Source organism: Clarias gariepinus, chromosome 2 (assembly GCF_024256425.1).
Source record: "Clarias gariepinus isolate MV-2021 ecotype Netherlands chromosome 2, CGAR_prim_01v2, whole genome shotgun sequence".
NCBI lineage: Eukaryota > Metazoa > Chordata > Actinopteri > Siluriformes > Clariidae > Clarias > Clarias gariepinus.
Window position 1 is genome coordinate 46,598,649 of NC_071101.1, and position 25,791 is coordinate 46,624,439.

Below are 25,791 nucleotides of genomic sequence, written 5' to 3' on the forward strand. Positions count from 1 at the left end.
TGGCAATGGCTTTTAGCTTTACCTCATTGTTGATCATAAAGAGATGTTTTGATTTTTTTTTTTCTCTTGCCAGGAATTTATTTAGAAGAGTTAAAAACACTAACTTGGTATCATCATGCTGTTTAGTAAACCAAATTTCTCTCTAGTTTCTCATTAGAACAAATGACCATCAGGAATCTGCAAACCTGCTCAGGTGCATGCTCAGCACAGCTGGACATCATGATCACCTAGATTTTCAACTCCTCAGGCAGGAAGACCAAACTCCCAGGCTCATTTTCAGGTTTGATTTAGGATGAATATTTCTATCCTTTTGCACGTTTTTACATCAGTGTTATGCAGGGAACCATGTGAAAACTTGTGTTGCTCCCATTGCCTCCAAAATAAAAAAAAAACAGTTCAATATTAACATTTAGGACTTCCAGTCTGAATAGTGAAATCAGTCCACACTAATGAGTCTAGCTGTAAGCGTGTAGTTCTCTTTCATGGACTTTTTCTTTCAAAGAATCGTAGCTACATTTATTTATTTAAAACACAATCCTACAATTACATTAGTTTTATAATCATTCAGAGCTTTGAATAATATCACATAAGGAATAAAAAGTGCTAAATCAACATTGGGTCTTTGAGTAATCTACCGTGCTAACTGATTCTGCTTCATCTGAGTGTCGATGTGCAGCGCATCAGTTTCATCCTACATTACAATTTTTTTCTAGTTCATCTTAACATACCTCATCAATGTCAAGTTCATTCGTTTCCCTAATTAGCTTGTCTCAAAGTAGTTTATTCCTCTCCCACCACAGCATACTGCCATGGTTAACTGATTTAAAAAAAAACGAAAAATCATTTATATTCGGTGCGCACATCCGTTCCCTCATCATCCTTTATCCTCTCACTTAAAAGAAACTTCAAATGAAGCGCCAAATCGTCTGTCGTAAAGATTTCAGAAAACTCACATGTACAGCTTTACTTCTGACACTGGAGACTCCTTCCTTATATCATAAATAAGCCTCTTATTAGAAGAAGACACGAGCTGTTCAAATGGACACGATACTGCGTGATACTAAACCTGCACTACTGTCAGAGTTGCCATTGTAGAAAATTAATCAACAGCTTCCATCATCAGAACGCGGGAACGTCTTTAAAGTCAACATCAGTAGTTCATCACAATGTGGAAACACCACTTTCTCTAACTAACATAACCAGTTAAACTGTTTGATGGTTTCCTCATATATATATACATAAACTGATGTATGGCGTACTCATCATGCTAATATCATACACCTAAAACTGATCAGAACTATACAGATCAAACACTTCGAATTTCACTAGCAATTCATTTTAATATCATTTGTAATTCATTTAAATAGTACATTTGACCAGGATGATGATGATGATGATGATGATAATGAGTTTTATGTTGTTGCATCATCATAAATCTGGTCTGTCTAATCAATCTTTTCTATTGCAGTTAAAAACAATATTGAGAAACGCCTATTTTCAATTTAAAAAAAACATTAGCGCTTAAAAGATATATACCATTTTGGCATTTTTCTTTCTTTAGTATCGTACTGCTGAAGATCTATACACATGCAAAAAAAAAAAAAAAACATAAAAAGCACTCAGTCATGTGTAAAAAAAAAAAAAAAAAAAAAACTCCCGTCAGCGTCTTCGCTCCGCTGCTACACACTTGGCCTTCGCTAATCCGTTTGTATTAAAGCACAAATTCCTCATTAGAAAATTTAATTAAGTTCCAATGCGACATTATATCTCCACTCAGCTTCAAAGTGCAAAGCAGACTCGGTCATGTTCGGTCTGCGTTAAGATGATCAGAAAGGTCGAGAGTGGAAGAAGAAGCACAAACTTCACGTTTAATCTCGTGCTCATCACGTGATTGGTCGGTTCCTTGACTGGCGGGTTTTGTTAGCGCTGGACCGACCTGATGACCCACTCGGCTGCAGGGTTGAGCTCCAGGAGGGCCTTCATGTACGTCTCCTCATCCAGGCAGCGCTCCTCTACACACACACACACACACACACACACACACACACACACACGCACGCAATAGATGCATGATAAACTACAAGTACACAATTCTGATGACATCACAGTGAGACTTGCTAATTAAACATGGCATAATTAGAAAATGTACGTCACTTCATAAAAAATATTTTTGTACATTTTTGTAAAGCCTTATGTCATGCGTCACACTACAGTTCCCAGAAAGCATTGCCATTTCCACATACAAATATATATCCGACACAGCTGGACTTTATTTTACACAGTTTTTTGTATCCACACACACATCTATTGAACACACAAACAAACGCTCTCTTAAGTATTGCTCGGAGTCTGCACTTGATGCTACCAAGCTTTATTTTTTTTATTTAAATACTATTTATTTTCTTTTATTTATAGACTCATTGCCTGTTAAGTCATTAATCATCAATCACAATAATTACAAAGGGATACATTTAAATACTGAGTTTCTATTATGTTTTTGTTTATCTGTTTCACTAATAAGCAGAAATTAAAACTACAAAAGACAATTGTATACCTATACCTGGAGTTCTGTTTAGTTTGTGCTGTAAATGGTTTTATTTCATTAAGGAAGTTGAGAATTTTCTGATTTAGGCTCGATAAGCGATGCATGTGTACATGATTTATAATGATCTGAAAATTATTACAGTAAATCCAGAAAAGATGAAAATACTTTGTGCAGAAGAACAAAGGGACGAGAGTCAGGGATCAAATGAAATATGAGACATTTCTATGATGTGTGTGTGTGTGTGTGTGTAACTCACTGATGTTCCCTCCGATCTCGTACAGAAACAATTCCTCTCTCTTTACCAGCACCGAGCTGAAACAAGACACACACACACACACTTTACAGACAAATCCTTCACCATCAGGACAAAAGTACAAGATGCTCCGTATATACAGTACTGAAACCTGCGCATCTAGGACGCGCATTTATGTTTGTCGACAGGGCATAACTCCAGACAAACGTGTTCCCAGTAATGAAAACAAAGTTCTGTTGTGCAGTTGTTGTTGAAAAGAGGTCACGCGACGGAGGAAAAAATATCTATAGTTAAGTAATATTTCCGCTAATATGCAAGCAGTCGTGAACGGGGACGAGTTTAAAAGAGGTGGCAGAACAATCCCTTCCCATACCCGCCCTTTAACATTCTCCATCAGGGGGGGATCCGCCTAGAACTTTGCCTGCATTTCGCGAGCAAATCGTCTCCTTTTTCGTCTCCTTTTTCGTCTCCACACTCACACACACACACACACACACTTACATTATGCATACCATGGTAAACCAACACACTAATAGTGTGTATGCCTGCTTCTTTCAGGAGAAATAAACTCACAGATGAAAACAAGGTGATATTGTTTTTCTTTTCATTTCACTACTGTATATTTTAAAGCATACAATAGTTGTTCAAACATGTTAATTTATAGATTCTGGTGTTTCAGGCCCCTTACCCCCAGTGAAAGGAAATCTAAATGCTTCAGCATACCAAGACATCTTGGACAACTCTAGGCTTTTATGCAACTTTGTGGTAACAGTTTTGGGGAAGGCCCTTTTTACTCCAGCATGACTGTGTCCGTGTGCACAAAGCAAGGACTATGATGAGTTTGATGAGTTGATGAGATCATCCCCATCGAGCACCTTTGGGATGAACTGGAACAGAGATTGCTTCTCGTCCAGCATCAGTGCCTGATCTCATAAATGCTCTACAGAATGAATTCCCACAGAAACTCTCCAAAATCTTGTGGGTGGCCTTCCAAGAAAAGTGAAAGCTATTATAGCCGACAAAGGGGGACCAACTCCATATTGAAGTGTATGTGTTTGGATACAATGTCGTTGGAGGTTTGACCAAATACTTTTGTCCATAGAGTGTAGTTGTTGTTTTTTTTTCCTTTTTATAACTCTCTGTCTTAAGGTTTCTCTACATCGAGTCCATTAAGTGTACTTAATATGATGCATCATGGTGTGTGTGTGTGTGTGTGTGTGTGTGCTCACCTTTCCTGGCTGAGAAAGCGTGTGAGGATGTCTGATGCACGGAGCTCTTCAGTAAGCTCCACTGCCATAGAGACCTTTAGGAATTGAGGAGCCTGGACTCTGATGAAACCACTGTCCACCTTAAACACACACACACAGTTTTAGAAACCCTCTCACCATTATCGAAGAAAAAATGTGGAATAAGACACACAAAACGCATTTTCTCTCACACACATGGCCACTGAGCTAACTTCAGATCATAAATAAGAGCTCCAGAAGCTTACAATCATACACAGCTTTATTTAGGTTTTAAACAACTACCCACAATAGGAGCTCAAAATGGTGTTGTTGTTTAGCATAAATTGCTTAAATAATGTTTTTTTTGTTTTTTTAACTACCGTTATTCTCAAGCCTGACACACACAGGGTATCCCAAAGGTCTCCCTACACAGGGCAAATTATCTTGCCATTCTCTCTTAGCAAACACAGCATGATGTCTTCCAGCATATTTAGATAATCATCAGCATTAAGCTTTATCTCGAAGAAAACAGATCCAAAGGTCCAGAGGGTACGAGACTCCATATCCAGTCTCATATCCTCTTTTGTCCAGTTCAGTAATTTAGGGAGACTTCTGGGACATACTGTAGATTATTATCTTTTCAAAACTGGCTCTTATTGCGTGCACTACCCCTAAATGGTCACTAGATGTCAGAAACACGCAAAAGAAAAAGGTACTGGACAGGCCTGACCCTGAGGTACAGGGGTAAAATATGAAGAAGAAAAAAAAAACACCTCTGGGCTTTTCTCCACTTTTTCGCTGTTCTTCTCACGATCGTAGGCCATTTTCTTCAGCAGCTTTTTTACCGCCCTCTCTCGGTTCATCTTTCGCTCCATGTTCTGTTTTCGCACCTGGGTTATCACAAACTTCGGGATCTGCATAAGAAACCGAAACCTGACATAAAACTACACACTACTGATTCATTTATCCATGAATTAGACACGGGTAGAGAATCTCATGCGTACGGTCCAGAGCAGGTCCTGGTAGCGTATGAGCAGCCTGACGATGATAGACATGCCGGTCGCCATGGAGATTTCCTGCTGCCCGGTGATTTTGCTCCGAAAGCCTTTAAACATGAAGATGTTTGGCGCCATGACCATGGCGACGTTATTCAGCGTCATTTTGTTGCGTTCCTTGTGGTCGATGACTCTCTGGAGGAACTCCAACAGCGCCTAAAGGGTTACGGTTCGGGAATTTAATTCACTGAATGTGTATTTTTTGCGAATGTGAACGGTTAAAGAGCTTATATAAAGTGAATTACCTTGAGGGTGTCTCTGCTGGATGGGGGCAGAAGGAGCACGAGTAGATTGAGAGCCTGCAGCTGTTGCTTCTTTGTCGGGAGCTCTACATATATATGTATCAAGTCAAAATTATGCATTTTGTAAAATAATTTAGGTCCAATTACAATCAATATTTTACACATAAGATTTTTCAATATAGTGTTCTTGGCTAAAAGCACTAATGCATAGCACATAAGGATGTGTTCCCTGAGTTGTGCTCTAAAAGTAGGCATGTACAGATGTTCCGTTTGTCGTATCATAATCACTGTCTGCATTTTTATCCCCGGTTACAATGTTATCACCATATCATAGCTACTGTACCTGTTTACCTTTGGCTGTTCCCACAGGATTTTAACCTTACATGAACTTTGACTTGCTCGCTTCTCAACTTAGTTCAAAAACACCATGCTTTTTATAAGTGGGCTTCCAAGTATACCTTGTTTCAACCCTTTGAAAAATACAAATCGATGACCGTGCATACACGCTTGTGAACAAAAACTCACTAAGCACAGAGAGGAAAGCACTGAAGTACTCTACAGTCAGGAGAGGATAAGGAAGCTCTCTGATGAAGAGCTTGAGCACGCTCGCCGTGTCATGCTGCTTAAGAGACTCCCAGGGAAACATGCCATCGTAGAACTTTAGTTCCAGCTCCTGACACACAGCCTGAAACAACAACACACAAACACACACACACACACACACATTAGCATGTGCAATAAACAAATCAACCACTCCCAGGTCTCTGCTGACAGCATTTGCATTTAGCAGCTCTCAGGAAATTTTGAGATCATCTTCATCTGTACTGTCAAGCTTTTCAAGGAACTTTTCCTTTTTAAAAATGATTACCGTTAACTTACTGTAAATACAGGACAGTGAGAGGAAAATAGTACAAACCCAATTACAGTTAAGACGATAAATAAACCAGTGCTTTGGCTGCTGATGTTTCACTTGGTGCCATTTAGAATAAAAAGATGAATACTCCGTCAGAGTTCACTTCTACACTGATCCATATACACTCATATCATTTTAAAATAGTTCAGTTTAAAATGTTTACTATTTACATTTAACACAATAATTTCAATGTTAAATGTAAATAATAAATCCTCAATATTTAAATTACTAAAAACATTTCACTTTACTTACGCCCTTTTTCTGTAACACATGCTCACATACTCTTTCATTCTTTCACCCAATGAAGAATAATCCATATCTATTTATGCCCTTTACCATTCACACTCAAAACATTCACATTACCTTATCCATTCCACTGAAAAGAATCTCAATGCAGCTACCCATTTCATTGTTCACACTTAAAATAATCCTCATTCTCCCTTTACTGTTCATACTGAAAATAATCCATATTCTCTTTTTACTGCTCACTCTCAAAATCATCCACATTAACTGTTTACTTTTCACAATTAAAATAATTTACGTTCTCCATTTACTGTTCACACTCAAAATAATACACATTTAGTCTTTACTGTTCACACACAAAGTAATCCATGTTTTCCCATTACTTTTCACACATAAAAAGTCCACATTCTCCCTTTACTGTTTACACTTAAAGTAATCCACATTTACTCTTTTCTGTTCACACTCAAAATAATCCACATTCATCTTTTACAGTTCACACTAAAAATAATCCACATCAACATTTTTTTCATTGACTCAAAAATAATCCAAATCTATCTATCTATCTATCTATCTATCTATCTATCTATCTATCTATTTATGGAACATGAAACTATTAGAAATTATTCCTTATTTCTCTTTTACCTTCACTCTGGTGGCTGCTCCAGGTACTCGCAGAATCCCCTCGGTGTCAAGCCCCTCCTCTTCTATGTGGGAAATAAGCTATAACATAAAACAAACAAACAAAACCAAAACATTTTTATCTATTAATTTTCCTACTTAAAGGAGTCCAAGTTTGGAAAATTAAATTTTTACTCATTTTAGATCGTCCACTCGTTCTCCAGTGTGAATGTATTTAAAAAAAAGTAAAGGAAAAAAAAAATCCCTGATTTTTAACATTTTTTCCATTTTGTATTGGCCCAGAGTTGAAAAGAGCCAGTTAGATTTCCCCCCAGCTGTCATTTAAAGAAAGCTCCTCTCTTAGCTAGAGTTGTTCAGCTTCACTCAACTGTGCTTAGCCATGGTGTTCTCTGTCATTAAATCATTTACACAGACACTGAAATGCCGCAGTTAGAGGAGGCGCCAGGGAACATTAAAATGAAGAAAATGGAAGGAATTAGTAAACACCCCTTTGCATTACGCCAATAAGTTATATTCAACACACACTGATGTCTCTATTCAATTTAATTAATTAACCACATAATAGAAGTTAATTAACCACATAATGTAAGACTCCAGATGAGTTCATGAGGGTATAGAAATTGAAACGTCTACATATATGTGAATGCAATATGTGATACAAAAAGTGATGGCTTTCAGGACTAGAACGTACCCGCTGCAGTATGATTGGCACTCGGGTACCAGATAATATCTTCTGGTCCTGCTCTAGCAGCGTTGTGAGAGGAACCCCGAACAATCCAGACTCTGTAAAAACAACATTCTCAAAAATTACACTGAAATAAGAAAATGTTCATTAACCCTATTAAATCCTTTTTTTCTTCGCTCTATTAAACAACACAGATGCTTAAAATATTACATTTCCCTTTCAAGGCGAAAGAAGGCTTTCCGCCCAGGACTGACCTTTGACTTTAATCTTCAGAGGTTTGTGAGTCTTGAGGTCAATGCCGGCCGTGTCGAACAGAGCGCTCACCTCGATCAGGACGAGCCGGTGGACTTTCTTCATGTCGGCCGGGGAGAGATCGCCCACTTTAGTCATTCCAGTCTTATCTCTTGCTACCCTGAAATTCTACAGAGAGACGGACATTTAGACTTGTATCACTACTAGCACTAGACCTAACACAATCAGTGGTGTTATTTTCAGTCCTATTCAGTACTGGCACGAGTACTGTTAGTACTGGCATTTGGCACTGGGCACAGAGACTGCCTTAGCAATGCTCATGGTTTTGATCCTGTCCTTCTCTCCCTCTGGCTTCGGTCCTCTCCACACCACTACAGCTGCTAAACTTTTGAGCTCCATGACCGCACAGTTCGGTGTGGGAGCTCAAGGTATTTAATAATCCATATCTTACAGTCAAAACACTTCATCCTGCCAGCATTGGCGTAGACAGTGGAACTGCTGTCTCCATGGTTTTTTTTTTTCATTCAAGCGGAATCTTTTTAACAGAAGCGGCGAAATTTCCAAAGCAGGCCAGCCCATTAGTTATAATTATAGGGGACATTAGCGTTGAGGAGTTATGCTGCAGCTATGTTCACTCAGTGCCAGTGTATAATTAGCGCCTTTTTAATCTTGGTCAAAAACACCAATATAGCTTTGTTTATTTGGGGAGGCAGAGACAGCAAAAAAAGAATGAAAGAACAATAAAGAAAGAGAGATATAAGGCTAATTAATAGAGAACAAGAGGTGAAGGAGAAGGGGAGTAAATTAGGGGAAATAAAAAAGACTATTATACATTTTTTATATATAGTCCTCATATAAAATAATAACATATTTGAGAGGCAATTTAAAACAACATAAGATATATAGCTAGATCAAAAGAGAGAGAGAGAGAGTTTGTTCAGGGCATTGCTTAATTTGTTGCATTGGCGCAGGCTGGCCAGCAGGTGTCAGCAAAAATCATTCTAAACCACACAATCAGTTTAATATAGAAATCCTAACCCTATAAGTTCCAAAGTGTTCCCCGCTCTGAGCGGTTCATCATGCTTATCCTCATGCCAGGCTCTCATGAACTCTCTCAGCTGCTGAACTTTAATATTTATTACTGTCGCTTCTCTAAAGCAGTCTCACTACGACTGAAGTACTGCTGCTGTGTTTAACAAACACACTCATAAAGTGTTTATTTAATAACCTCATTCTGCAAGGGCAAAGATCTCCACAGCATAACACATTCCTTTATTATATAACGACCAATCAGAACCACACACTCTGTAAACTTTGCTCTTGTGCACACACATGCCCACACACACACACACACACATACACACACACACACAATAAATCAGTGTAGGTGTTAATGTTTGACACTCACAGGTAGCTTGTCATCGGCTTCATCAATAGGTGGCTTGACCTTTGACCCATCCTTGCAGCTCAGTGCCTGCTCAGAGAACGACACCTCTTGGTTGATGTCGGTCTCCATGTCGACCAAGCCCTCACCGTTTCCTACAGCCACGTTCACACCTGCAGACAAGATCAGAAAACCTGATCAGAACCGCAGTCCCGATCCTGTTTAGCCACTCTGTATTTGATCAGAACAGCCTGGGATTAGTGTCCTAGTGTCACTAGTTTTATAAATAGGGGGTGTCTAATTATTTAAATTGTATTAGCAAAGAAGTGCTAGTAAATAAGGAAAAAGGAACGGTGGACAGTGAAAAGAAAAAAATAACGAGAGAATAAAGGGAAGAGAGGGAAGTAGAGAAAGAAATATCTAACATGATATATAGAGATAAATAAGCAGAGAGAGAGAGAGAGAGAGAGAGAGAGAGAAAGCATGAGAGGAAATAAAAATTAAGAATAAAAGTATAGACAGGAGAGATAAGAGAATGGAAAGAAAAAGAAGGTAAGAAAGAAAGGAAAGGTTGTTAGTGTGAAATCTGAAGTAGCTCCATATGCGTTAAACTTATTAGCTAATTTCCTCACTAGCTAATTTGTAAACAAAAAGAAAAAGAGAATTGAAGAAGGAAAAAATAAAAGAGAGAGAAATTATAAAAATGTATCTAATCTATCCAGTCATGTTTTGCCTGATGAATAGAGACATGAATATGAATGGAAATAACTTAAAAAAATAGTTCATTTGCTATGTGTATTTTAATGGCTTGTTTGGCTTCTTTGCTAACTAATACAGAAGGTGTTAGAACACATTTTTTTTTTTATTTGTTGTCATATTATATTAAATAACATTGCTAGCTAAGCTGATTAGCTAATCTGCCTCCCAAGCAGTGTTGGGTAAACACATTACAAAGTTACTTTTTTGATGTAATGAGTAATCTAACGCATTAGGTCGCCATTTAAGTCCTCAGTTATTTAGTTACTTTTTCAAAAATGTAATTCGTTATTCAAACAATTTATGTAATCCATGAGCCAGACAGCAGTCATTCCCAATCTGTTAGTGCGTGTGTGTGTGCGTGTGTGCGTGTAAGTCATCCTACAAGCCCCGCCCCCGGTAACCCGCCCCCCTGCTGTTATACCCCTGTCTCACCTATGCGGTTTGACTATGTGAAGAACGACATACGGACATATGGAAACCTAATCACAGTGCCAAAACTTGCGGTGAATCATGATGAACCGTACTTCCGGCCACCGCGCGAAACCGCGTAGGTGAGATAAAGGTATTAGTAGTTAACAGATTATGGGCCAAACTTGGCTGAGTGATGATGGTAGAATAATTATAAATGTCTTGACTAAAACAACATGCATGAGGAATCACAAAGTTTTCATTTCCTGCAGTGGAAAAGTACTCGAACTAGTTACTTTTGTCAGAAAGTAATGCTGTAATGTAACTGATTACTTTTTTATGACAGTAATTTTGTGATGTAATTAGTTACTTTAAAAAGTAACGTCCTCCAACAGAAAAAAGATGTATATATATAAGTAAATAAGTATATATCTTTTTCTTTATACAACTTTATTTCATTAGCTAGTAAGATGTTTAGCTAATGAGCACAATAAGTTTTAAGACATATTTGCTACATGCATGTTAAATAGCCTTTGTTACTTTATTTTTGCTGGCAAGTTAGCTAGGTTAGCACACTAATATTTTAAACCCTGCTAGAGTATGTGCTATTTTATCGATTGTGGTTACTTTAACTAAAAGGCTGCTAAGCTGGTTGGGCATTCCTCGATCATGTAGCTGAATGGAGATAATTAGCACATTCACCCAGTGTGTGTGTGTGTGTGTGTGTGTGTGGTATATAAAAGGTCAGTATTGAACTTTTGAGGCTCAGCAACGTACCAGATGAGCTTTCTTCTTCCTTTTTTGTGTTCTCACTTCCTCCTCTGGACTTCGCCTCGTCATCCTAACAAAAAAAAAGATGAGAAATTTCACAAAATGAAATAAGGAAAAAAAAGTTTAGAGATAATAGATGTTTAATTATATGTCTCTTAAACGGGAGTGTGTTAAAGGGTACTCAATGGTACAACAAAGAAAACAAAAAGATAACTTTTGCTAAAAGAATTATTTCCTTTGCTTTTTGTATTTATTGTCCATTCTTCCTTATGTGTCTTTATAGCCAACATATCTGTTGCACTCTACGATTATCAAATTATCCTTGAACATCTCAGGATGATGACCTTTGACCTGCTCGACCCTGACCTTGGCGTCCTGGGGTTTGAAGATGTCCCTGACGTCGGGGACGCTGTGGGGTTTGGTACGTTTGCGCAGCGTCTCCAGTCGCTTGTGGACAGCAGCGGCTTGTGTGCGCGTGAGGGTGGACAGTAGGACCTTGCCATCGTCGTCGTCTGACGCGGACTCGTCAAACAGCGTGGCAAGACCGGCCTCCATTAGCCACGCCTCTTCCTGCTCACCCTCTAACAGAAAAACAAGGTAAAGTATCATAAATACAATGCAAAGTAAAGTATCATAAATACAATGCAGTCTAGGTCTGAAGGGTTCTTTGTGTCCATCTTTTTATAGACACCCCCAAAGCCTCGTCACTCTGCCCCCTTTCAGAATGGCTAAGTCTGCTAAGCCCCCCAAACATGCTTCATACTTTTAGCTATGCAAACTAACATGCCATAAAACAAGAGTAGTGTTTAATTCTAAAGTTGTGTAATAAGTTTGAATTAGAATAAGTGACGTTCCTCCACTACAGTGTCAAAACACAAGTCTGTATAAAGCTTGGTATTGTATGAACAACCTTTACCATGTTAGATCTTTACAGTGAGAATGACGACGGAGGGAGGGGGGGTGTTTATAGTGTTAACCCAGGTACTGAGTAGCTGAATGGCCATCACCACCACGTTCCTAACTGACGTATTGGCGTATATTCTCAAGGTGTGGCTTTGTGTACAAGACCGGGAACTGGAGATGGAAAACACAAGTTTAAGAATCTTACTCTACCGCTAGCTCACTAATCTCAACTAATCCTGCTTAATGCACCTTTAACTACATTGAGTCAGCAGGATTTGGGCTTAATAAACGTGAAAAATTAACTGTTCCTTAGCAACACTTGGACATGCGACAAGGTTTTTACACTGAATCTCATCACAAGGGTGTTAAAATACAGATCTTTCTCTCGTTTCCTGCTGTAAGGAAGTCACAGCTTCCACTTCCTGGAGTGGGTTTATTTTACATTCCCGCTCCCGTGAGGCAGTTATATGGCTACTTCCTGTGCTTTATGACTAGTATTTTTAGTCCCAGCAAAAACAATTCCTCATTAAGGCTTGGGTCGGCATGCTTAATCCCATAATATATACCAAAATAAAACAATAAATTAGGTTCCCGCACTCAGAGAACAAAAGCACTGGTGCTGAAACAATAAAGCAACAAAATCATTAAAGTGTTATTATTTAAATGAATTTCAATATGCTTGTGACAGGATGCACTTTATTACGCAAAGCTATTTTAATAAATTAGCTTTTAGCTATTATTGCCTAACGTACAAAAATATACATGGAATAATATATGTATATAGACTTTTTATCCATTTATTATTATTAATAATTTATTATATACATTTTATGATATGGAATGACTGTATTCAGTTGAAAGCATCCTTCTGAATGTGTTAGCAAAAAAAAAACCTTAGAAACAAGAGATATGTCAATAATCTAAAAATCTTTTTATAGGATCAAAAAAATTTATTCTTTTGTGCACATACGATCAGATCTTAAAGAAACACGTTCTCACCGTCAGCTACTTTAAGCTGCACCTCATCGTGAGGCTCGGCGTCTCCGCTGTGCTGGATGATCTCCATCTCCTTCCAGTAGTCGTCCATGGCCAAGTCGTCCAGCGAGTCCTGAGAGCTGCAACGCTGGTGCGACGGCTTGCTGCCCACTGTTGCTGCTCGCGTCCGGTGTGCATTATACTGAGCCGGCTTTCGACTGCGAGAGGACAGAGAGGACATAAGCATTGCAGCAGAGCTGTCACAAAGAAATTTAAAATTAAGGAGGGGGAGGAATAAAAATGCAACTGAGTGAGGACAAAGGAGTCGTGGAGGCTGAGTTTGGAGACCTTAGGATATTTGTCTGCTGGGCGTCATGTGCGGCAGGTTGTGGTGCACTGGCTGTTCTGGTGCCTTGATATTGTTGCCAGCATTGACTTTTTTTATAGTGACCTGTGCTACATTGGCTTTTCTGTAGGATTGGACCCGGACAAGCTGGCCTTTGGTCCCCGTGTGCATGGGTGAGCCTTGGGTGTACAGTATGTCACCAGTTTGCTGGTATATAACTAAGTGTTAATCTTATATGATGTCGATGTTATGGCTAATCCGTGTACACCTTCAACATATTCCATGATACTGTGTGGCAATCTGAATGAAAACGATAACTCTGTTTGTGAAGATTTCTGACATCATTTCTAACATTAACAAAACAATACATTTTGATTTCTTCCAGCTTGCTCTTTCACACAGCTGTTAAAAATATCAGGTGAAAAGGTTGTTTGCAATCACGTGACTATTATAATGTGCGATATCCCTCCGGGGGGCAGGAAGTGAAAAACAGTATTGACGAGATGGTATTGTTCTAGTTTGGACGATAGTTCCAGAGAATGGTATAAACAGAAGATCACTGATTAAAGTGTGCTGGAAGTGATACTTTTTGTTATAAAGAGTTTACCAGAACTGAAAGACGTGCCATTTATGGGGGCAGAAGGTATGAGGTTAGTGAAGTACATTGTGCTCGCACGCACTGCATTGGATTGGGAGTGACGTCTCGCTTACAGTATGCTGGTCCTGGTCCTCACACTGTGATTTTTATTATCTTCCATGTTATGACCAGCTACCTTCGAGACTTGATCAAATATCCGTATTGACGCCTTTCAACTTGATAATCAGTCAAACCACAGAAAGCGCTCGTATGCTGCTTTCATGAACATATGCAACTTACCTTATTAACAATCGGCGAGTTTTTCCACTCTTAAGATTGGTGGATTATGGATCATGTGACTGATTTGTTTTAAAACATTTAACAGTGTAATATATTGTAATCACCGTCACTGTTACTATGGCAAGAGTAATACGAATAAAGAAATAAAGAAAAAGGATGAAAGGATTTAGGAATGAAAAGAGCCGACAAATTCGCTGGAAAAGAAAGAAGGGAACATGATTTTCCTATCTGTGAAATGCATCTAACAGCACGTACCAGCTAACATGTTTTGCTTCAGTGGTTACATTTTGATCGCTAGTGTAACATGGTGCTTCTCGCTAGTGCCTTAACTGGCTAATAATTTTAACTTAGCAAAAAGTATACTCGGTTTCTACTAGCCTCGCCTCTGTCAGTTTTTCTGGGTCTAAAGAGAACGTGCTTGTGTTATTTTGGTCCAAAAATGTTATTTATAGGAACATTAACAGTAGAGATGGGAAAAAAATATATATCTTCAGTTATGAATCACGATTCTTTTTTGTGGTGATTCACATACGGCCACACTGACTTTAAAATCAACTTTTTAAAAATCTCTTTTACGTTCAAGTTGAAATTTGAGACTTTGGCGCACATCTGGACACATTTTCATCCTGTATAGTGAATTATCTCATAAACGTGATTATAATAATAATTACAGCGGATGACGGATATACGGAAGACAGATACTTTTTTATTGAATTTAATTAGAAGTTAAATGTTAAACTGCTGTATTTGAAGTTAGTTTGTAGTGTTTAAATCCTGCGCTTCGTTCTAAAGTGAGAAAAAAAACAATTTATAAGGAACGGGCGACATTTAATTACCTGTTAAACCGTTTTTTTTTTTTTTTAAGATTTAAAATAGTAACAAAATGTTGTAAAATGTAATAGAATCCCAATTTTAATCAAATCGAGGTATTATAATATTGTATCGGGAGGTGGCTGGTGATAATAATGTAAAAGGTATTATGTTCTTTAACTGGACACATTGTGTAACACTTTATATGCTGTGTGTTCGTCGCTGTTCATGATAACAGAGGAAGGTTTTATAGAGAAGAGTCAGTGTTATTCTTTAACAAGTTATTATTTTCCTTATCATTATTATTATCATTATTATTATTATTATTATTATTATTACATTTTAATGGCAACAACAAAAACAAAAACAAGCCACTTGAGTCACTTCCATCTGACGTAAAAGCTTCAGCTTCTTTTGTTTCCCCTGCATTGTTCTGACTTCTTTAGCTAGGAAGCGTGTTTGTTTGTGTGTCTCTGTGTGTGTGTGTGTGTGTTTGTGTGTGTGTGTGTGTGTTCAGGTGTACATTGATACACACACACACACTCGCACACACACAGGAAGAGAGCAATGAGGGTGATTGCCAGGTCTCTCATGTAAAATGAGTCTGCGTTGTCCTCACAGCAGACCTGCAAGGTATCGGTAACACACACGACATTTCTGATTACACAAGCACACACACACACACACACACACACACACATTCACCTGAAGAGTGAGAATGGAATGCTCTTTGCTCTCCCCACAGTCTCCCACTGTTTGTGCAGCAAAATGCCCAGCCATTGTTCATGTACAGTGTGTGTGAGTGTGTGTGTGTGTGTGAGTGTATGTGTGTGTGTGTCTATATTTACAACCCTGATGTTATATTCAGAAATAGGCCACAGTATCACTATGATCCCAGTTGGCAATTTGCTTCGAGGCTCCCTACATGGGCAGCACTGTTTAACCTGATCAGCGTTTATTCCTGTCAATCAAACACTGACATCATGAACCCTGACAACCAATCAACAATCAGCATTTATTCCTCATAACAAATCACTGACCAGCATTTATTTCTAACAACTAATAGCTGATCCACGTTTATTCAATTACTGATACCTATTAACTGTAGCGATCACTAATTCAATTCAATTTTATTTCTATAACTTTTAACAATGTTCGTCGCCTCAAAGCAGCTTCACGAAAATGAAAGAAAAATTTGAAAAGAAAATTTATGGAAGTGTGAGAAAAATGTGTCTAGATGATAATGAGATAAACGAATGATTGATGAATGAAATGTCTCTGATGAGCAAGCCAAGGGTGACGACGAAAGTGGCGAGGAAAAACTCCCTGAGAAACCTTGAGAGGAACCAGACTCTACAGGGAACCCATCCTCATCTGGGTGATAACAGATAGAGATGATGTAATAAGATTTTTCTACACATTTTAAACATGATAATAACAGGAATAACAGTCGGTTTTTCCATAACAGTTCCCTGAGTGCTACTTCTCAACTTCTCACTGATGCTTTGAATCGCGAGTCAGAATTTTTAATAGATACTTTAAAACTATATTTCTATAGGTCACTACAACACAAACCTATGACCGTGTTTACGACTCGGTTCTTTAATCTATGTTTAAAGCTACGTGTGTGTGTGTGTGTGTGTGTGTGTGTGTGTGTGTGTGAGTGTCAGGAGACACTGTCTGAGACACTGACCGACTCCACAAAGCCAAATAATTTACATGCATGCATACATGAGCTACACACACACACACACACACACACACACACAGTATTTCACTGGCAGTTCCTTAAGTTTAACTATTAAACTAAAGCAGGATTGGCAAGAAGAAGGAAAAGAATCAGACGTCCACAGCAGTTTATGGAGCAGTTAAAGAACAAGACGTGATGCTGGAGGAGTTTTATGGCATCTTTCAAATGTCCCCCGTGTGCGTATGTATATGTGCGCGTGCGAGTGTGTGTGTGTGTGTGTGTGTGTGTGCAGATGTAGTTTTACTTGTCTGGACACGCTCCCGCGCAGACTGTGCGTCTGTTTACATCGGAAAGAATTTCCCCGTCGCACTTTTTCCATCCAAAACAATCTTCTGTACAGCTAAACCCCTTGGTGTTCTGATTTAAGCTCTGATTACACACTGGAGAATCTGTCAGGCTGAACACGCGGGTCTGAGCCTGGCTGAAAAGTTTTGGCACCCAGACAGAGTGGAGCACTTCAGTAAGTCTTTTCTGCCTCTTCTTTTTTTTTTTTTTAGTGGTGGATAATCCCATCTCATTCCAGGCATCGTCAATGCAATGCCGTCACCTCTTTAAATAAAGTTTCTAATTAATATTCAACTATTATTACTATTATTACCGCTCATGCAGCGATAGCATACTGTATAATAATACGATAAAAAAAACACAAGCAATTAAGCACATTCCTAAATCTACTGCCATTTTTAGCGGGCTCACTCCTACCACCCTGAAGTTGATCATTTTCCTATGACTTCATATCGTGTATTTCCTATAACTGTCATGCTCATCTTAAACCACATTCATGTGACAATTATTACTTGTGCAAAAAAACGTAACTTGTTATAATTTTTATCCATTTCTACTTTACAGCAGCTCTACACAGCTCTTCCCTTATCAGCTTCTTGTTTTTCTCGGTTTTAAAATGATTAAGGATAAAAAATAAAAAAAAAACAGCTCGTCATGTTTTTGAGGAACCCTGAAGATCCGCAGAGAAGTTTACCAATGAAACAACATCCATGAATGATAAACAAACACCTTGTTATGTTAATAAGACATTTAAAGAGACATTAGAGTGGGTGTTTGCAGCCACGGTGCGAGACGTTACTACAAAAGGGTGTTGAAGTCAAAGTGGTAAAAACTCTCTTTATTTCTCTATATAACCCCCTGCTACAAGTTATTCATCAGTCCCGGTTTGACTCGAACGCCCCCTGTGAATGATTGATAACGTATCAGATGGAGCGTGTTTAATATAAACTGCCTGAGCAATCACATTTCAGAATTTATTACTGTGATTTATGATAGTAATCAGAGTGTGAATGACAGCAGGATTGTATAAATGATTTAACAGATCAAGTGTGTGATGTTAATGAGCAGTTGTGTCTCAACAGGCTTAATACCCAATCATCACCTTACACACACACACACACACACACACAGTGTGTTTCAGGACGGATTAATGGCAGGAGGAGCATGTGCGCTAAATGAAGCGTATTCTCTTTAACTGTGTATAATAACACTCCCAGCTGACCTGGGGAAACAGCGTCACACACTCCTAATGAACAGAGCCTCAGCTGGGCTTCCCTCTAAATCGGCCCCTGGACGACATCACGCTCGGACTCCACATCAGGGTCGGCCGGGCGGCTGCTGCTCCAGGAGGAAGACGCGCACAATGGCAGGAGCGTCCGATTTCAAAAGGCTGCCGGCAATCCGCGGTAGAGTTTCGCCCTGCTCTCCGAGAGGAGAAAGGCCGCATTGTGTCCCGTCGCTGATATAAAAACAACAACAGGGTGTGTGTAAATAACTCGGGCCTGCGGCTCATCAACGTATTTGCATTCATAGCAACGTGACAACCGTGAAATGGTCAAAGCCTGTTATTCCTCTTCATGATCATCAGAGTCAGGAGATTTTCGTGTCCAAAGTCAGGGACCGCAGAAGACTCTTATGTGCCGCTTTCCAAGGCCCATGACTGCCTGGCAATCTGCTCTCACACAGAATGTGTGAGCATGGAATCAGTTTGACATCTCCACGATAAAAATGCCATGCTGGATGTATTAATGCCATATATACCTCATAGCTGCCGAGTTCTGCATTCTGACTGGTCAAAAGGCATTAATTAGTTTTCTGTCTCTGACAATAGTTTACATTTACATTTACATTTAGGCATTTGGCAGACGCTCTTATCCAGAGCGACTTACAAAAAGTGCTTTAATGTTTACAACATTGGATACATACTTACACTGGGAACTTACAATAGTTCCGGATTATATTAGATTACATTGGATACATACTTACATCCGGAACTTACAATAGTTCCGGATTATATTAGTCCCCTTATACTAAGAAGAATGTTATCGTTTTCATAGTAACAGCACCTTCTCGGGTATGCGCCCGGCGGACGATCCATATAATCTAATAAAGTATACCTGATGTACCGTATACAGGCGATAGATTTATTACAATACATTTTAACAGCACAAACTTAGAACTGTCGCCAAAGACAGAGCCCTGAGGCTCTCGCAATTAGCACAAACATGATCTAAACACAGAACAGGACCTCTCCATGACGACGCATAACTAGAACCCAGGAAACTCAGGGGATTACATAACAAACGAGAAATTAGGCGTGAAGTGCTAGGCAAGGAAGGACAAAGTGCAAAGATCCTCAATGCATGAAGTGGACGCAGCTACTAGGGGCCCACTAGGGGGCAACCCTGACACGTATCATTTATATAAAAAAAAAAACATGCATAATCACGGATATGTGGAATACATTCTCTACAAGAAGAACATGGAAGGAGTCTCCAGTGTCAGTAACTTTAACACAGTAACTTGTGTGTGTGTGTGTGTGAGAGAGAGGGTGAGTGTGTTCACAGCTGCTGTAACACACATAAGAAATTGTTTAATACCGGACAAAACCTATTGTTGTGGTTAACAATGCTCTGGTATAAGAGGAATAAAACCCGGAATGTGCTGGATTAGAAAAGCAATCCAACACACCACCCTGGCTTGGCTTATTTACCATATCCTGCACAAGTCGAGCTGAGTTGTAATGAAATACATAATAAATGCTTGAAGTCAGTCTATACTCTCAGAGAAACCAGGAACGAAACCAAGTGACATCTTCTACACTAAGTCTGTAGATTTTTTAATATTTAAAATTTCCCAGTAAGTAAACATGTCTCTTAGTGAAACTACCCCAGCAAGAAGGAAGAGCCCACTTTAGTGCCTGTATTTCTGGGAGTGTAGGTGTACAGTTACTGACCAGATCCCATCTGCTGCTCCATGCCCTGTGGATTCGGACCAGGTTTTCAACACTTAGTGCACTTAGTGGGTGTCCTAAAGCTATTCTTATTATCCTAAACCCTTCATCAGTTTCATCAGGGGCAGGTCCTGCCATACCACATGACTGCCACTGGCTATTACACAGTATTTTGGTTTTGGGATTATATCACAATCAAACACTAAGGTGTGGTTTAAACCAACACAACAATAACACAGCTGTACCTCACACACTTATGGCATCATCATCACACAAACCACATCCTATATTTGTCCCTTGGTGCAAACTAACACGCACCAATCGCTAAAATGTCTGTTTGCTTTTTGCTGATATGATACACTTATATTCTCTACCTCTTATATTTATACATATGTATAAATATACTGCACAAAAATACTTCAAAAGCACTTTATCAAATGCTACACTACACCAAACCACTTAATTAAACAATACAATACACTAAAACACTTTAATTAATTATACACTACACTGAAATGCTTCAATATTGAATTAAATACTACACAATAAAACTTCAACACCACTGAATTTAATACTACACTACACTAAAAATCTTGCGTTAAATACCACACTACTACACTAAAACACTTCAACACCACTGAATTAAAAATACTACATTACACTAAAACACTTTAACAACACTGAATTAAAAACAATAAATTATAGCCTACCATTTCAACACCACTTTGTTAAAATAAAACACTACTCTACAACACTTTAACATCACTGAATTAAAAATAATACACTAAATCACTTCAACACTGCTATATTAAATACTACTCTATTTTAAAACACTTAAACATTGATTACTTAAGTATTAAATACTCTTCAACACCGCTATACTAAATACTACTCTATTTTAAAACACTTCAACTCCACTGAATTAAATACTACACTATACAGTACTAAAACACTCAGACACTAGTGAATTAAAAATAATACATTATACCATTTCAACACTACCGAATTTAAAAAATGCACTACACTAAATCACTTCAACACTGCTATATTAAATACTACACTATACTAAAACACTTCAACACCATTGAATTAAACACTACACTACACAGTACTAAAACACTCAGACACCAGTGAATTCAATACTACACTGCTTGAAAACACTAGCACCACTGAATTAAAAATAGTACACTAAAATACTTAAATGCTGCTATATTAAATACTACACTATACTAAAACACTACAACACCACTGAATTAAAGATAATACACTACACTAAATCACGTCAACACTGCTATATATAATACTACACTGTACTAAAACACTTCAACACCACTGAATTAAACACTACACTATTTTAAAACACCTAAACATTGCTGAATTAAATACTACTCTTCAACACTGCTATACTAAATACTGCTCTACACTAAAACACTTCAACTCCACTTAATTAATAATACTACACTAGACTAAAACACTCTGACACCACTGCATTAAAAACACTACACTAAACTACTTTACCAGCACCACAATAAAGACCACCATCCATCTATAGTCTAACTAGGGACGGTGGAGGGCAACGCTTATTACTATTGTATTTATTCCCATTCTGTGGACTGACCTCCGGGTCAACATTCAACACCATTAAGATTAACCTGCATGTCTTTGGACTGTGGGAGGAAACCCACCGAGCACAGAGAGAACATGTACACTCCATGCACACAGACCCGAGCTGGGAATCGAACCCAGACCCTGGAGGTGTGAGTGCTAAGCACACCCTGAGCTCGGCTTCTTGTCTGTATGGACCTGCTCCTGGTGTGAGGTTTTTAATGGTGCAGGGACCAGACGAGGCACCCGACAGACCCTGATGATGATGATGATATAATCCCATTGTTCCTATTCATTAGTCCGTGTATAGCCGGGCCCTGTCTCCTCTCCTCTCCTCTCCTCCCCGGGACAGACGGACGGAGCTGCGGAGGAGTCGGACTTTGTTCGCCCATAAATAAGGTTAATTCCGGAGGAGAAGCTCACCTCAGTGCCGGAGGCTCGTCCCCGGAGCTCGGAGCGGAGAAAGCCTCGGTGTTACTGCTGTATCCGGTCAGAACGACTCCCTGCGCGTCCTGGTGCCGATTCATGGCGCGTGCCGCATTATTATTACTACTACAGCTTAGAACTGAAACAACATTACACACACACACACTCACACACTCTCACGCCACGGAGACGGACAGGACACACTCTTCCCTAACGACTGGACTCTTCCCTAACAACGGGAACAAGCTGAAACCCCGCCCCCTCCGCACAGGGAGGGACAAAGTCTCTCCGCTCCGACCCTCCGTCAGCGCCGCGTCACGGCTCCGGTCATGCGCGCGCTCGCGGGCCTCTCTGTGTGTGTGTGTGTGTGTGTGTGTCGGCTCTGTGGTCTGAAGCGTGATGAGCCGACTCGTGTCAACAACACGTTGTTATTATTATTGTTGTTATTGTTGTTATTGTTGAGCTTGTAGTTAATATTATCGTTATTGTCTTTACCGCCCTGACATCCTCTGTGGCTGCGTTCATGGCGAGATAATATGCTTAAAATTACTTTTTTAAGAACTTTAAAACTACATTTCTATTTTACTTGTTTAAAATAAATAAATAAATAAAACAAGTTTTACACCATAAAGGTGTAAAAGTGTTACAGTCATTGTTGTGTATTGGTGGTTGGTGTTGTTATTTGTTGTTGTTGTTATAATTATTGTTGTAGTTATTGTTGTCAGTATTTTCATTTTAATTGTTGTTGGCTGTTGTTAGCCTTATTATTGTTGGTAATGTTGTTGTTTTTGTAGATAATTATTATTAATATTATTATTATTATTTTGTTGTTGTTGTTGGTGGTGGTGGTGGTGATGGTGTATTATTATTATTATTATTATGTTGTTGTTGTTGTTGTTGGTGGTGGTGGTGGTGGTAGTGGTGGTAATGGTGTATTATTATTATTATTATTATTATTATTATTATTATTATTATTATTATTATTATGTTGTTGTTGTTGGTGGTGGTGGTGGTGGTGGTGATGGTGTATTATTATTATTATTATTATGTTGTTGTTGGTGGTGGTGGTAGTGGTGGTAATGGTGTATTATTATTATTATTATTATTATTATTATTATGTTGTTGTTGTTGGTGGTGATGGTGGTGTATTATTATTATTATTATTTATATTATTATCATTATTATTATGTTGTTGTTGTTGGTGGTGGTGATGGTGGTGTATTATTATTATTATTATTATTATTATTATTATTATTATTGTTTTAGTATAAGCCACACTGTGTTTTGTTCTGGGTGTTATTTTCACTTTGATTTTATTTATTTTTTTGTGCCTTAGATATCTGTTTGTTTTGAAACAAAACACTAAATTACAAAATTCAGTATATAAACGAGCCATTCATTACATCTGTATAATAGTGTTGCATGTTTGTAAATAAATAATTTTCTACCTAGGGTTAGGGTTACATTAACATAATATAAAATTGTTAAATAAGCTTTAGTATAATCACACTAAATAATTTAAGTAATATACTGTAAGTGCACACACACACACACACACACTGCAATCATACTGTAGGTCAAAACATTTCTAAGTTTGGCTGAATGAGTGCAGAAGTAGGACTAACTCAATGGAGATCCGTAAGGAGTCGGCTCTGGTTGCTGAGACAACTTATGATTCATTTCACTGAGCCGACTCCTTTGAACTACGCCTTGAAGTGAATCGAGTACCGCAAGCTTCGACTCAGACCTGGAGCTTGGTTTAAAGAATTACAATAAAGGTTCAAATTATTTTAATGGCTGAATGTTTAATAGGTTAATAGAATATAAATTTATTAAATAAGACTGCTGCCATCATTTGTCTAACCCTCCACCCCAACCATCAATGACTAAGTCCATTGTACCTCCAGTCCAAAAAACTAAAATCCAATTTTTATTTGTCACATACACATACACAGTATGACATGAAGAGAAATGCTTACATGACTGTTTGTGATGTTGAAAAGGAAAAAGGAAATAAGGAGACAAAATGCTAATAGGACAGAATAACATATTAAATCTACAATTTTGTTACAATGAAATAAAGTAGAAATATGTAAAATATATAAAAATATAAGAATGTAAAAAAGTAAGAAGTGTATAAATAAACTTTAAAGGGAAAATAACACACATACAATAGAAATACAATATAATATGCTTTAGTTCCTTAACTCAAAGATCATGTCTCGTAACAGTGTCACAAGATGATTAAAAGCAAAATTAAATACATATAAATATTGAAACATAAATACAGCACTTACAGGCAAATTATTCTATTACTCCTTGTCTTCTGATTTCTGATTTGAAAGAAAATCTTAAGGTATAATGTAGCTTTTGTCTAAGCGAGAAAACAGAAATATTTCCCTCCTTCAGATCTCTTTCATCTGTCTTGTCATCCTGTGCTGCACATAGACATGCTAGACAGATATTCTGTAAAGCACTTGTGAGAACATCACTGAATCCAACTCGAGTCACATCAAGAGTCCATCCCTTATCAATCATTATATTAGAGATATACATCTTTATAGAGGAGATTTAAAGATGACAGATTTATGAGATGATCTGTGGCATATTTGAGAGATAAGTCTCTACCACCTAATCTACATTTTTGTTCATCTTCTCTAGAAGGCTGGCATTTGTGGTGCACTCATACAGGTGATCCATATCCAGCCTGTTAATGAGACCAAAAGCAACCTTGGCATATTTACATAACAGGGGCTGAATCCAGTACAGCCAGTTACGGGTGGAAAAGCCAAACCAGTTTTCAGATGGAAATGATGAAGGCTGTGAAATCTCCTACTGCCTCACCTGCATCACATGAGATATGGCAGGAGACATCGCGGAGACATGGCAAGGATGTTTGCTAAGGTTAAAATGATCCTTTGCACTATCAGCATTGTTATGACTCAGACTGAGCCTAAGTGTGGCACACATGCCAGCTCTGCAGCTGTTTCCTGAAGCACAGTGATACATTAATATTTAATATTATTTAATATTATCATTTTATGTTGTGTATGTTTGGGTCTTTTAAAAGAAGTTGTAATGTACATATGCCAAAAAATTATTGCCAAGTAAGTTTGCACATACAGGTTTTTTTTCTTTTCTTTTTTGCTGACAGAAGCTTCCAAAGACGTCAACATCACAAAACGAAACTCTCTCACTTACTTATTGTCATCTTTACCAATTTATTCTGTATTCAGTGTCGCCGGAGACCTGGAGCCTATCCCAGGTAGCTTAGGGCACGAGGTTGTGTACGCACTGAACAGGGTGCCAATCCATTGCAGGGCACACTCACATACACATGCACACACACTACGGGCAATTTGGGACCACCAATTAGCCCAATATGCAGGTCTTTGGACTGTGGGAGGAAACCCACCAAGCACGGGGAGAACATGCAACCTCCATGCACACAGGGACAGCAATCAAGACTGGCCGGGAATCGAACCC

The 25,791-nt window shown here is 38.5% G+C and overlaps 1 protein-coding gene across 1 annotated transcript; it reads right to left on the minus strand.

The window, feature by feature from the left end:
* Positions 1 to 1,634: 1,634 nt before the first annotated feature.
* Positions 1,635 to 22,529, minus strand: arhgap18 (Rho GTPase activating protein 18). Its single transcript, XM_053476506.1, has 15 exons — positions 22,303 to 22,529; positions 13,278 to 13,471; positions 11,742 to 11,956; positions 11,382 to 11,445; positions 9,462 to 9,610; positions 8,056 to 8,221; positions 7,808 to 7,899; positions 7,120 to 7,197; positions 5,847 to 6,006; positions 5,325 to 5,407; positions 5,029 to 5,235; positions 4,798 to 4,938; positions 4,028 to 4,146; positions 2,802 to 2,857; positions 1,635 to 2,012 (listed from the first exon to the last, which is right to left on the minus strand). The coding sequence occupies exons 1-15, from the start codon at positions 22,404 to 22,406 to the stop codon at positions 1,921 to 1,923; spliced, it is 1,920 nt and encodes a 639-aa protein (XP_053332481.1). The 5' UTR covers positions 22,407 to 22,529; the 3' UTR covers positions 1,635 to 1,920.
* Positions 22,530 to 25,791: the final 3,262 nt, after the last annotated feature.

Coding starts and splice junctions, on each gene's coding strand:
- arhgap18 (XM_053476506.1), bottom strand. CDS start 22,406: ATGAATCGGCACCAGGACGCGCAGGGAGTCGTTCTGACCGGATACAGC. Junction 11,957..13,277: donor GCAGCTTAAAGTAGCTGACG/GTGAGAACGTGT, acceptor TTTTTCTGTTAG/AGGGTGAGCAGGAAGAGGCG. Junction 7,198..7,807: donor TGCCAATCATACTGCAGCGG/GTACGTTCTAGT, acceptor TTTATGTTATAG/CTTATTTCCCACATAGAAGA.